The following is a 13,456-nucleotide window of genomic DNA, read 5'->3' on the forward strand; positions in this document are numbered from 1 at the left end:
ACGTACTTTTTGTCACAAAATGATACTTTCAATCGTTTCCGCAAAGTTTATGAAAATTCGTACATTTGAGCACTTGATCCGTAGGTCCGTAGAAAATTCCAAAATCCGTAGAACTACGGATAAACCCGTAGATCTGGCATCACCTAGACCTGCTGGGTCATTACTACCTTCTATGGTCATTCCTAATTTAACTTCCGCAATTTCGTTCGTTACGTAACAAGAAAAAATCTGACATAACCTAATCGTAAGGAGTTTATTTAGGAAATGGGGAATTATTTTCAATTAATTGCTATTTTGGTTGAAATTGAGTGTTCTACATTAGACATCAGAATCAGATTGAAATAATGGAAGACAAATGTTAAAATTTTGCCTCCCAGTTAGCATTGAGGCATATTCGAATCTCGGCTAGGAGAGGCTGTTAGAGTTCATAGAATCGAGATGCGGCAAGGGTTCTGCGGCAGACGAGCAGATAAAGTGCTTTTGAAATTTACAGAATCGGTGACGACTAGTTTCACTTTAAAATCCCAAGTAACAATTTGGGTTTTATTACACACTCATAATGGCATTTAAGACCAAAATTAGTCTTCAAAACCGTCATAAAACTACAATAAAACCCACATTGTTGCTTGGGATATACGCGTCGAAGACCAAATACATGAATGACAGAGCGTCAAATGAGACGAACGTGCGTTTTTCGCGGACGGTAATCGTTGACGGCGACAAACCAAAAGTGGTAGAAGAGTACGTTTAGGTATTTTTTCTGTACTCTAAACAGCAGGCTGTGGAATTTTAAGCTTAACAGTGTAACAATTTGGGTTTTACTACACTCTTATGATGGCATTTAAGCCCAAAATTGGTCATGAAAACCGCCATAAAAGTACAATAAAACTCACATTGTTGCTTGGGAAATTTTTTATTTTGCTTCAGCTTCTCGTCTATTTATAACCCACAGTATCCAATAACAAAAATAACAAAAAGAGGCGAACCAGCCGCAGGCTGAAAACCTCTCTAATATAGAATAAAAAAAAAAAATAACAAAATTGGAAACAATCCCGTGAAATAAAAATACCATAAAACTCGTAATAAAAAGTGTCATCATCCGTCCTGAACCAATTTCAAGAACAATCACTACTGAAATTATCGATTGCTTTTACCAATAGATATAAATTTTTCTAATAAAAGGCACATCTTTTTCTGAACCGGGCTTCGGAAAACATTTTTAAAATCCTCATAGCACGTTTCACTCAGCAGTTCAGCATTTAGTTTCTGTCACCCGACGACGATAAAACGAGAACCACAGAAACCACAAATCCTTCAGTCTGCAAATGCAAACCAGCCCATTCATTGCAGCATTAGGTGTATCAGCTTTGTTTGATATGGCACTGAATACCCACTCGAATGTGCAGCACAGCAGCACAGAGATTTTTAATCCATTAATCGATTTTTGTCGCAATTTTAGCATAACGAATTCCATTCCAATTAGAGATCGCTCCAGTTTTGGGAAGCTGGTCCTGGCAAGCCTCCAGCGAGCCCCTGCGCTTGGCCGTACCGCGTACGTACCCACCAATCATTCAGGTCATTTCAACGCGTGTGTTTCGCTATCCTCGCTGCACAATCGATGGTTTTTGCGCTCACACACCATCACACGCCATCACAGATGTGCGAAAAAAAATCTCACTTCACTGCGTCACTCTTGCGTCGCAACAACTTGGCCTGTACCGGAAGAGAGCTCACGAGATGTGCGTACGGAAAACAGCACACACCGCCGGAAAATAATATTCCCACAAAAGCTCCAGCCTGCAGGCATTCCGAATAAAACTGCAAACCTCTGCTCTTAAGGGCAATCACATGGTTCTACCATTCACTCTTCATTGAATTTTCGCACTCGTCAGGATATTCACATACACACTTTGTGTAAGCTTCTTTACTCTGAATCTGGTTTTCACAGCACAACTTAAGGCTTATCTCGATATAACACCGGTTCAATATTAGGTAAAACTTTAACCCAATCCCGTAATCAACGTCTTAAAATGCAAATATTTTAGAAATATTCGGAAATAGCCATCATCTAAACGCACACAGAGAAATAGAACCCCAAACCCCAGCAAGGAAAAGGAAACACATCCTGAAAATATTTACCACTCTACAACGTGAACGAACTATCCACGCGCCTATTGCCTTTGCAACCCGCATCACAACTAAGAGCAACGAGCCACCATCAGCTCTAGCCGCAGCAAAGAGAGGAACTTCTGGCTGTTGTTGGCTCCACTAGCATGTATATTCGCACAGCACAGCACCAATGTCGCTCGAGTAGTAGCACCAGCAGGCGAAAACGGCTGTGATTCGCCTCGGTCACATTATTGCTCGCTGGTGTTGGTGTGAAAACGCATGATTTTCCCAGAATTTCCCCGTTGGAGAAAACGGGAAAGAACAACAACATTTGCAGCATAATTCGCGCTCCGTCTCTTTCATTCTCGCGATTTTCATTCACAGTGCCTGCACTGGTCGGTCGGTTGCTGCCAATATGCTAGCGCACGTGAGTGGATTCGCTGGAAAATTCGCGAGAGACAACAAGTGCAGTGACCGGGTAGCAGCGTTTCAGCTCTGCCTTGAGTTGAGATAATGAAAGCAAACTCAGCAAATTTGCTTTGGGTAAGGTCGGAAAAGTGACATTCCGATGGTGGTAAAGGATACATGTATAGTTGAGATTTTCCCGGGAGAACATCAACAGAGAGTGAGACGAGAATGAAAAAGGATTTTCTCTCCACGTTACTGTCACAGTTGTTTGTTCTGTGACAATTCCTTCCATAACTGACTGTTGGTCATCAAATAAATAGATAGAAGCGCAGCCTAACAATTATGTTTCCAATAATGGGAAGGATTGCAATAGCACAAACGAACAGATATAATAAATGTTTGATGGTGTCAATTTGATTGATTTTACACCATGCTGAATTGTTGATACAAGCAAAGCAGATTTACTAAAATCGGTGTAAATTTCAAATTTGACGAATTATCAAACGAAACTCTGATACGATAAATAAATTGTTTTTAAAGTTTAATACCAAAATGTTTACTGTAGATAATAATTGCAAAGAAAAACTTGAAAAAATACGTTTGTTCCTGAGTTATACTATATTAGTTTATTAATATAGTAAATAGTCGCACGTCTTCTTTTTATATATTATTTATTCAATTGGTTTTCCTTCGTACAATATGGCTTGATAAGCATAATTTTCAGTTAAGCTCGGTTATTGGCTCCTCGGACATCTTGTACTAATCGCCAGATTTCGCTCCTGGATCTAGCCGTTGCTAACCGCTGGGTTTCAAGCTCGTCTAATTCCATCCGGTCAACACGCCCTGTCCTTCCTATTCGCACAACTTCACTGAATACTGGGTTGCACTTGCAGCTTTCTTGCAAAGCTTTTCTCAACCGTTATTTCCATGGTTCTTTGCGGTCGATGGTATCATATGTAGCTTGCTTTGAAATCGGTAAACAGATGGTGCGTGAGTACTCTGAATTTTTTGGAAAACCTGTCGTGCCACAGCGTAAAGATTTTTGATCGTTGACCGTTCTTCAACGAAACCGGCATGATTGCTTTCCACAAATCTGACCAAATTCCTAAAATGAATCGGTGCGTCCTGCTCATATGGTTTATTGTTCGCGGGATGCGTTATTTCTGGTAGAACTTTTGATTTATATTCGTTGGGGTTTTCTCTATCTGTGTCTTTCCATGTTCCGCCCACTGATACTGTGCATCCATGCCGCATTGGTATACGCTGAACTCTACAGTCATCGGTTTGTATTCCTCCTCCTAACGACCTGGGAATTGAAATCCTCGATGACGATCTGGATATCATGTTTTGGTTAGTAGTCGTGTGCACGCTCTATACGCTTAAAAAATTTAGCTAACTTAAAGTGGAACAGCTCAAAACATGCGTATTAACATGCGATTGAAAGAGCATTGCAAAATTATTTCTCGTTCTAAAAATAGAACTGACAGCAATGCGCAAATTGGTTATTTAAAAACACACAAAAGCCTCCATTAAGCTCCATTGCAGCTTTGCAAGCAGCTACCCCAGTACCAATTTCAGGTTGATCAAACGCTTTTATAGCTGAATTTATTCAACGTGTGATTGAACTATGATGGTTTAGTTTTAGAAATAAAAACCTTTTTTCAGCTCTTAAGCATCTAAATCTGGTGATTTTATCAACCTGCGGGCTTGCTAATAGCTGCTTTCAAAGCTGTAATGGAGTTTAATAGAGGTTTTTGCGCGTTTTTAAATAACCAATTTGCACAAAGCTGAAAACAAGGTGCACAAAAGTTACACAAAGGGCGATATAATTACTTAACAAGTGTTTTATTTCTGCTTCAAACGAAATACATATGTGTGACTGACACGAAAAATAAAAAAACACTAGGATCACAAATGAATGCATAAAGCCCTTTGTAAAAACTACTTTAACCTTTGCTTTTGCAATACACAAAGAATTACCGGTTTTTTTCGATATTCATACAGATTTCCGTTGAAACAAACTGAATTTTGCATAAATCCCTCGATAAATCCGGAGTCATCATGCATCAGTATTGTATTTTTGGAGGGAAAACCCAGATAACACAAAATCGTAATAGAAAGTTCACATTAAATCATTTTCATGTCAATTTCACATTGGAATTGTATAATTCATGACTGTGAATTATAAAGCAGCAAAGTTTCGTTAATTGGTGGTTCGTTAATTGGGCGGTTCGTTAATTGGGCGGTTCGTTAATTGGGTGTTCGCTAATTGGGCTATGTGACAACTTGAATGTCAAAATTGTATGGAATTTGCGAGTTTAGAAATTTCTAACAACTGTCAGTCGGCCTAATTAGCGAATCAGCTGGAGTGCAGTCGTGGCCCAATTAACGAATTCAGGCTGTAGACGATTGCAATATTTGATTACATCTTAATCATATATTCAGGAGTATTTAGTTGCGTGTTATAAAAACTACGCAAAATAGAATTACAAATAATTGCCAAAATTTTCGCACGTATATCGCCTCCACTTTGGTACATATCAAGTACATATATGTTCTTATATGGCGTGAAATATAACTTTTTCGTTCAGATATGATTTCGTATATCTCAGTTGCAATCGAGATAAATAAACCAAATGGTTTACTGGGAAGTCCTGATGGAAGGTGAAGTTGATATTCGTTGTCAGAAACCTATAAATACCGTGGACCCCCGTTCGTTTGACCATTTTTAATCTGAACACTTTTTAATTTGAACCCCGCTGGTTTGCACGACGTGCAAATTAAAAATGGTTCAAATGTCATTCTCAACATGACATCATTTGTTTATGCAGACAATGCACATAATCGGTTTCACATTTCGTTTTCCTAACGAATAAGATAGAAATCCGATCGCAAAATGCAATATTCGCACGCAATATCGCCAAAAATTCGCAAAAATGCAATTTAAAATAGGGTATTTGTACCTATATAAGCCGTTGTTCACGAAATTCATTCTATTCATGTCTTTATATAGAATTTCAATACGTATGTCTTAGATTTTCTGCGGTGGCCCAACCTGTACAACCTGGCCCGACTATGACAACATTTTTTGTCTTCACGTAAGTGCTTATAACTTTTTTATTTTTCAAGCAATCGGTTCAAAACTTTCCGAAAATTTACCTTATTCTTAGACCTTTGCAACGATGTATTTAGATTTCCAAAATTCCTTTTGGCACGAAAGTTATGGGCGATTTCCAAAACGTGGCCCAACCACGACAATACTCCCCTATTCTTATTGCTCATGAATTTCCGAAAAATCCTTTTTAATATGTGCGGCTGGCGCACTAACACATCAGTCCCTACTACCAACTAACAACCTAACGGGGTTATTAACAATTTACCACTAAAATTTTAAAACGCACTCAATTTTTTAAACTTCTGACAAGATCGATCTTTGAGGGGACATAAACAACTAAAAATTTTGAAAATTTCGTTCTTTTTTTATTTCAGATGTTGATGCTGCAGTCTTTGCCGCTTATTTTGATACTAATTTTGAAATGATCCGACCACGGGAAGTACCCGAAAAGCGATCATACACGCAAAATAATCCACACGTTCTTTACACGTGAAAAATCACGTAAATTTCTCTACAACAGGAAGTTACGTGACTTTCAGTTGAACATTATTGGAGAATAGGAAAATACAATAACATCTATCTAATTTCTACGTAAATGCACGCATACTAATGCAAACTACGTTAAATTCACGTAAATAGTACGGGAAAAGTTAGATGGAAAATATAAATAAATTTTGGACGAAAACGGCTTTCCGGGTCAGCTTACTAGACTTATCATGGCTACGATGGATGGGATCCAGTGCTGTGTGAGAATCTCGGGTGGATTGTCGGACCCATTCGAATCTCGCAGGGGACTTCGACAAGGAGATGGTCTTTCCTGCCTGCTATTCAACATTGCGCTTGAAGGTGTTATAAGGCGAGCGGCGATCGAAATGCGGGGCACGATTTTCAATAAATCCAGTCAATTTATCTGCTTTGCTGACGACGTGGATGCTGTCGGCAGAACATTTGAGGCGGTGGAAGATCAGTACACCAGACTGAAACGCGAAGCAGAGAAGATTGGATTGCAGATAAATACGTCTAAAACGAAGTATATGCTGGCGGGCGGGACCGAGCGCGACAGGGCTCGCTTGGGCAGCACCGTGGTAATCGACGGGGATGAGTTCGAGGTAGTCGACGAGTTCGTATACCTTGGCTCGCTGGCAACAGAGGACAACAATACCAGCCGTGAGATTAAAAGACGTATTATCAGCGGAAGTCGGGCCTACTACAGACTCCACAAACACTTGCGATCGAACAATCTGAGCCCCCGTACAAAGTGCACACTGTACAAAACGCTAATTAGACCGGTTGTCCTCTACGGGCACGAAACGTGGACATTGCTAGAAGAGGACCTACGAGCGCTCGGAGTTTTCGAACGGCGGGTGCTAAGAACCATCTTTGGCGGAGTGCAAGAGAACGGTGTATGGAGGCGAAGAATGAATCACGAGCTCGCGCGTCTCTACGGCGAACCAAGTATTCAGAAAGTGGTTAAAGCTGGACGGATACGTTGGGCAGGACATGTTGCTAGAATGCCGGACAACTATCCTGCAAAAATGGTTTTCGCATCAAATCCGGTAGGAACAAGACGAAGAGGGGCACAGCGAGCGAGGTGGCAAGACCAGGTGGAGCGAGATCTGGCGAGCACTGGGTGCCCGCGGAATTGGAGATCAGTTGCCATGGACCGAAACAGATGGAGAAATTATACTGCGCAGGCCTTGTCATAAGACGTTAGGCCAATTAAGTAAGTAAGTAGATGGAAAATAATCACATAACTTTTCACGTAATTTCGACGTGAAAATTATTTTGAGTGTACACATAAGCATTCCAGTGCGGTATGGAACAACCTCGACGGAATAAAACGCCGCTCCTGAAAAACCACGATTTTCAAACTTTATGTACTTTTTTCTCAGAAACTACACAACGTATTAAAACAAACTTTTTATTTTGTTTTGTTGGTAATAGCTTGACAACAATTTTTATAACTTTTGAGCTTTGTAAACGAAACACAACCAGAGAAAAAAGAAGCAGAACTTTATATTTTGGCCATCTTTCCTTCTTTTTCGTTATTCTCAAGCTGTATTTTGTTGACAAAGTGCAAAAGTTATGAAAGTCTGTCCAGTTCCTACCAACAAAACAAAAAAAAAAGTTTGTTCCAATACGTTGTGTAGTTTCTGAGTAAAAAGTACATAAAGTTTGAAAATCGTGGTTTTTCAGGAGCGGCGTTCTATTCCGTCGAGGTTGTTTCACACCGTACTGGAATGCGTATGTGTATGATCGCTTTTCGGGCACTTCCCGTGGTCGGATCATTTCAAAATTAATATCAAAATAAGCGGAAAAGACTGCAGAATTAAAATCTGAAATGAAAAATATAACTAATTTTTCTAAAATTTTAGTCGTTTATAAATATTATCCTCTTAAGAATTTGGATCTTTCGCCTTACCCTTCCTCTTGTACATAGTACATCATTCATTTGCTGTCAAAGTCAAACTTAAAGCGTTATGATGCGTTACGGTGCGTTATGACAGAGGTTTCAAGTTTCAATTCGAACTCGCTTTGTCATTATTTTCCCGTGTGCAGTCGATTCTGTAAACATTTTCGGTATTGAGTTGTGTTTTCTGCTCAAAACAGCGTAAATTTAGTAGCTTTTTAGTAATAAACGTGCTCCTAAAGACAAAATAAAAATGGACTGTGCTAACGACTGGAGAGATGCTCCCCACAGTACTGGTGTAAGTTCGCCGGACTCATTCCGCTTGCATGATAGGTTAACTATCGGAAACTGCCGTCTCATGGCACCCTGCTTTCCTTTCAGACCACAATTATGGCCGTGGAATTTGATGGTGGTGTCGTTATTGGGGCCGATTCTCGTACCAGCACTGGAACCTACGTTGCGAACCGTGTAACGGACAAGCTAACCAAGTTGACTAATAATATTTACTGTTGCCGTTCCGGATCTGCTGCTGATACGCAAGCGATTGCTGACATTGTGGCATATTCTCTCTACTATCATGAGTATGTTTAAACTTAACTTCAGATGTTTTCAGATATAAGATTTTATTTTCTTCAGGAATCAAACCGGAGAGCAGTCTTTGGTGGCAGACGCTGCTAATGAGTTCCGCCAGTATTGCTATAACTATCGGGACTCGCTAGTTGCCGGTATTATCGTGGCTGGTTGGGACAAAAAGCTGGGCGGACAAGTTTATTCCATTCCGCTGGGAGGAATGCACATTCGACAGAGCGTCACCATCGGCGGATCTGGAAGCTCGTTCATCTATGGCTTCGTCAAGGAGCACTACCGCGAGGGTATGGCCAAGGAGGAATGCGTGGAGTTTGTGAAGAAAGCAATCTATCACGCAATGTACCATGATGGCAGCTCTGGAGGCGTCTGCCGTATCGGTATTATCAACAAGGATGGTGTCGAACGGCAGGTGTTTTTCGCACCCAGAGAAGCGGAAAACATCGCTGCGGTGCAAGCTGGTCCGTCGGTTTTTGTCAAGGCTTGAGTGGAAGATTTATAAAAGGTAATTTCTCAATTCAATAAATAATATACAAGGAAAGTCCAATTTTTGCGTGTTGTCTTGTTGAAACATTACAATACAGTTAGGATAAGTGGATCACAAAATGTCGTATGTAACTTAGCATTTCTTACTGGTGCTTTCTAAAACGTTTACGGTGCAAACCCTCTTTTTGAATAGTAGTTTAGGTATATTGTTTCATCGCAGGATGAAATTAAAACAAACAGCCTTTGATTTATGTACAAATTACTTTAAAATACTATCACTACTTCCGCTTTTTACCACTTTTGCTCTTGTCCACTTCGGCTTTTTGAGCCTTTAGTTTGTCGATATATACGCTGTGGCCGGTTTGCTTTAAGTGGTTAAAAAGTTTATTTTTGGATCCAAACTTCTCATTGCATGTAACGCATTTATGCTCTGATGGTCGCCCATCGTCAGCAGGTTTTTCTTCCGTTTTTTCATCCTGTTCTTTTGGCTGCTCATCTGGAGCTTTCTCAGCCGCCGCGCTGCTCACCTTGGTTTTACTTTGGCCACTGTCCTTAGCCTTGGACTTTCCTTTTTTATTGCCTTTTTTCATATCAGACCAATCATCGCCGCTGTCAGGTTCTTTCATTGCACCTGGTAAATGGAGATCATGCGGCTGTTCATCGTGGTCTTCAGAAATTTGTACATTTTTCGGAAGCCTTTTCTTGTTTTTTGGCTTCTTTCGTTTGGATTCCACTTCTTGGGTTTCTTCATCGCTCACTTCTGGATCGCTTTTTTCTTCTGTTGGCATCTCGGATGCCAACTCATCGTCTTCCTTTCTCATTTGTTCCCTAAGAAGTTGTATGTTTTGTTTATGTTTTTTAGAAGATTCATGGTTTTCGAAAGATTTCCTATTGTTGAACATTTTGTCACACGCTACGCAATAGAGGTCGTCAACATAAAAGTTTTCTTCTCCATTTTCGTTTTGGCTTACTATTAGTCCGGCCATTGCGTCTCCGACGGATTGCATTGTTTGATCCCCTTCGTCATGCGATTGATCCGATATGTCCGCATAGGAAGCTTCCAATTTCCTGCAAAATGTAAAATTAATCATTTTTTAACAAACCAGTTCTCTTTATTCCATTTAAAACATGCCTCAATTGTTCTTCGTATGCCTCATTGAACACATTGGATGAGTTTTTCTGTTGTTCCTCAATCTCTTTCTGTTTTCTCCGGATTTGCTCTAATCGATTCTGTTGGGATTTTATCCTATTCTGTTCAGCCCGTTCTTCCAACAGTTTCTTGTACGCTTGTACGCGCTTATCTCGCTTCTTAACAAACAGTACAAGCGATCGTATCTCTTCATTTCTTTCCTTTCTAGCTTTCTGTTGAATTTTCTTGTTTTCCTTTTCAATTACCTTCAAAACTCTTCGATCGCGAATCTCGCTTATGTTGTGTGGATTCAGCCAAGCGTAGCTTTTCTTCGTACAAAACCCTTCCCAATACCCGTAGAACTGTCGGACTTCCGTTTCGTAATCACTCTGGGAGTTACCAAACTTTGGTATCGCATCAAAATCTTCCTCATCATCAAGAAATTCAATTTCCTCCGACGCGATGGTATGAAACACCTCACCATAAACGGCATAAAATCCTCCCATATCATCACCGAATCCTTTGTAGCAAGCCGTAGTAAAGTACTGGAACAAATCCAACGAATTATCCTCGTAATTCGTGTGTCCACCTCGTAGAATCTGCTCGCGGTGGTTATCGTACCAGGCACGTTCCTGTAAATCGGACAACACATCGTAAGCGGCCTGTACTAGCAAAAACTGCTGGTTGGCTTCTTCCGGGTTGTCCAGATTTTTGTCGGGATGCCAGCGTAGCGCCAGCTTTCGATAGGCCTTCTTGATTTCGTCATCGTCGGCCGTACGTCCAACTCCTAGCACCTCGTAGTGGCACTTCATGGCGCTCAGAGTAGAAATCTAAACACGCTTTCTATATGTACCCCGAAGTTACGAAAGTTTACTGACGGCGGGGCGGACGAATCTGTTCGACACTCAAGACACAAAACGTCGAACGAAGCGAAATCGGTCTGAAGCAGTGGTAAGCGCAGAAGAGCTAGCAACAAGCATGTTATCTTTTTTGTTTTGTTCTCTTTGACAGTTCCAATTTGTGTGCACTCACAGTTTGACTCTAGTTGTTAGGTGAAAAGCAAATGCGATAATGGAATCCGACAACCTTGCCGACAACTTTTATTTTCGATATATGAACCCACCCTGAACAGAAATGTACAACGAAAAAAACATTCTTTTGACGTAGGACTACGTCTTACGGCAAGGTTTGGCTGGGTGTCATTTCAAAAAACTACAAGGTATACAGCCCTAAGGGTTGTACAAATGGGTGGCGTATAGGACTACATCAGATCATTAGGTCAAACATTGAAACAAGGATCATGGTAATTGTTACCAATATTTTCAAAAAAGATTTCTGTTTAACTTAAGCAGTGTTCTGGTCAAAACAAAGTCGTAGTCAAAATTACTAGACATTACATGAAAGGTGGCAAAATCATCTGAAAACATGTTACTTGTACAAGAATCATTGTAACTTTGAATAGTTTTTTCATGGTACTTACAAACGATTTACGCCGAAATGATTTACGTTTTCTGTAAAATGGTGCGAAATACCATGGTTCTTGTTTCAGTGAAGGTCGCGACGCGACGCGACATTTCTTACTGTAGTTATACGCGCAGCCCCTTTTCGCCCGAGCCCACCTGTTCTCTGTTGGACAGACTGTATCATTAATTTTGCTCCACTGTGCTCCGTCAATTCGTTGAGCGCCTGGACCAGTGCTGTTAATATTCATCAGCATAACGTCCAAACTTCTGGATTATCAGTCTACCTTGCATTGAAAATCTGCTTGCTTTGATCAAACGTACATAATAACTATATACAGCAAGCATGAACTTCATGCACGAGAATATATAATATCAGCGCCCTGTGATATTGTAACAAACTGATATTCACGTTTGAGCAGTGAAAATCAATAAAAAAAATTTATGTTGTTATTTAGCATCTATTGCGTTCAGCTGTTGGACATAAGATTTTTCTTTTCATTTACTGCATTTAAAATTTTTTTTTTCCTGAAGTGAATATCACCTTGTGGATTTGAAAATCACTTTCTCCTGTTCTATTTTCACGATATATTGAACTTGTATGCTACGATGAAAATCGCTGTGGAGATGTACATACGAAACTCAGAGGCATAAAAAACAATGTATGCTGAGAAAAAAGATTTTCTGTTTTGTTTGAAATTCGGTGATAATTAAAGGCCCTGGCCTGGACACAGGTAAGTCGGCTTCAACCTGGTCGAGCCATCGAGCGCGTTGGGAAAAGAACAAATTTCACTGCCACAGTCTTTCATCAGGTGTACAATGGGAATCTCTCCATGTAGTGCCTACAATTTGTGATTAATATGACTGAGCCACTGTCCGCTTTTCGTTTGTATTCCACCAAAAATAGTCCGCAGCACCTTTTGTTCAAATACGACAAGTGCACGTATGTCTTCCGTAAGCAAAGTCACAATCTCAAACCCATAGAAGACTACCAATCTGATTAGCGTTTTGTACATCGTCAGCTTTGGGCGTTTTGTAGAGGGAAAAGTAAGCCTGACCTCCAGCTTGAATGCGCCGTTGAATCTTCTTACCGGCGTTGACCAGAGATCCCCTATATATGAACTCATCAACCACATTCAGTTCATTGCTATAAATAATCCTTGTCTGAAGGAGACGAACGTTGTTTTCTCTAGAACCACTTCCCATCATACATTTCAGTTTTAGTCGATTTAAATAATATACAGGACAGTCCATCTCCTGAAGGATGAAGTAAAGCAGCCATCAAGAGCATGAAATCCAATGGAGTGTCAGGGATAGACTGTATTTCAGTCGAGATGCTCAAAAGACGAGCTCAAAGCTGACGCATCTTTGTCAGCCCAGCACAGCCCAGAAAGTCCCTAAAAATCAGACGGGTTGTGTACAAGACACGACCGCATATATAGGTGACGCAGGACTACGTAAGTCTCTTTGTAGTAGCAGCATTTATTCATGCTTGTAATCATTCGATTCTGCATGTATACATGCTATATGCAACATATATACATGCTATGTATGTAACATTTATCAAAGTAGTAACATTGCATACGTTCAATTCTCAAATATTTCAGAGTTATTTCTATGTGCATTTGGAAACAATTGAACAAAATCAAGAACACAAACTATTACTTTCCTGCTACCTTACTGAAATTAAAGATTGTTTTTATTATCCATGGTTTCCCACGTTGAAAGGATTTTACCAATTCAATCCTATTTTA

At 40.2% G+C, this 13,456-nt stretch overlaps 2 protein-coding genes across 2 annotated transcripts; one reads left to right on the top strand and one right to left on the bottom strand.

Moving 5' to 3' along the window:
- Positions 1-8,178: 8,178 nt before the first annotated feature.
- LOC128741396 (proteasome subunit beta type-6) lies at positions 8,179-9,283 on the top strand. The gene is made up of 3 exons (XM_053837187.1): positions 8,179-8,340; positions 8,424-8,623; positions 8,679-9,283. Exons 1-3 carry the CDS (start codon positions 8,296-8,298, stop codon positions 9,112-9,114), a joined length of 681 nt encoding a protein of 226 aa, XP_053693162.1. The 5' UTR covers positions 8,179-8,295; the 3' UTR covers positions 9,115-9,283.
- Positions 9,175-11,175, bottom strand: LOC128741395 (dnaJ homolog subfamily C member 21). Its single transcript, XM_053837186.1, has 2 exons — positions 10,246-11,175; positions 9,175-10,181 (listed from the first exon to the last, which is right to left on the bottom strand). Exons 1-2 carry the CDS (start codon positions 11,052-11,054, stop codon positions 9,392-9,394), a joined length of 1,599 nt encoding a protein of 532 aa, XP_053693161.1. The 5' UTR covers positions 11,055-11,175; the 3' UTR covers positions 9,175-9,391.
- Positions 11,176-13,456: the final 2,281 nt, after the last annotated feature.

The sequence above is a fragment of the Sabethes cyaneus genome, chromosome 3 (assembly GCF_943734655.1).
Source record: "Sabethes cyaneus chromosome 3, idSabCyanKW18_F2, whole genome shotgun sequence".
NCBI classification, from domain to species: domain Eukaryota; kingdom Metazoa; phylum Arthropoda; class Insecta; order Diptera; family Culicidae; genus Sabethes; species Sabethes cyaneus.

Coding starts and splice junctions, on each gene's coding strand:
- LOC128741396 (XM_053837187.1), top strand. CDS start 8,296: ATGGACTGTGCTAACGACTGGAGAGATGCTCCCCACAGTACTGGT. Junction 8,341..8,423: donor ATGCTCCCCACAGTACTGGT/GTAAGTTCGCCG, acceptor CTTTCCTTTCAG/ACCACAATTATGGCCGTGGA. Junction 8,624..8,678: donor TATTCTCTCTACTATCATGA/GTATGTTTAAAC, acceptor TATTTTCTTCAG/GAATCAAACCGGAGAGCAGT.
- LOC128741395 (XM_053837186.1), bottom strand. CDS start 11,054: ATGAAGTGCCACTACGAGGTGCTAGGAGTTGGACGTACGGCCGACGAT. Junction 10,182..10,245: donor GCATACGAAGAACAATTGAG/GCATGTTTTAAA, acceptor TACATTTTGCAG/GAAATTGGAAGCTTCCTATG.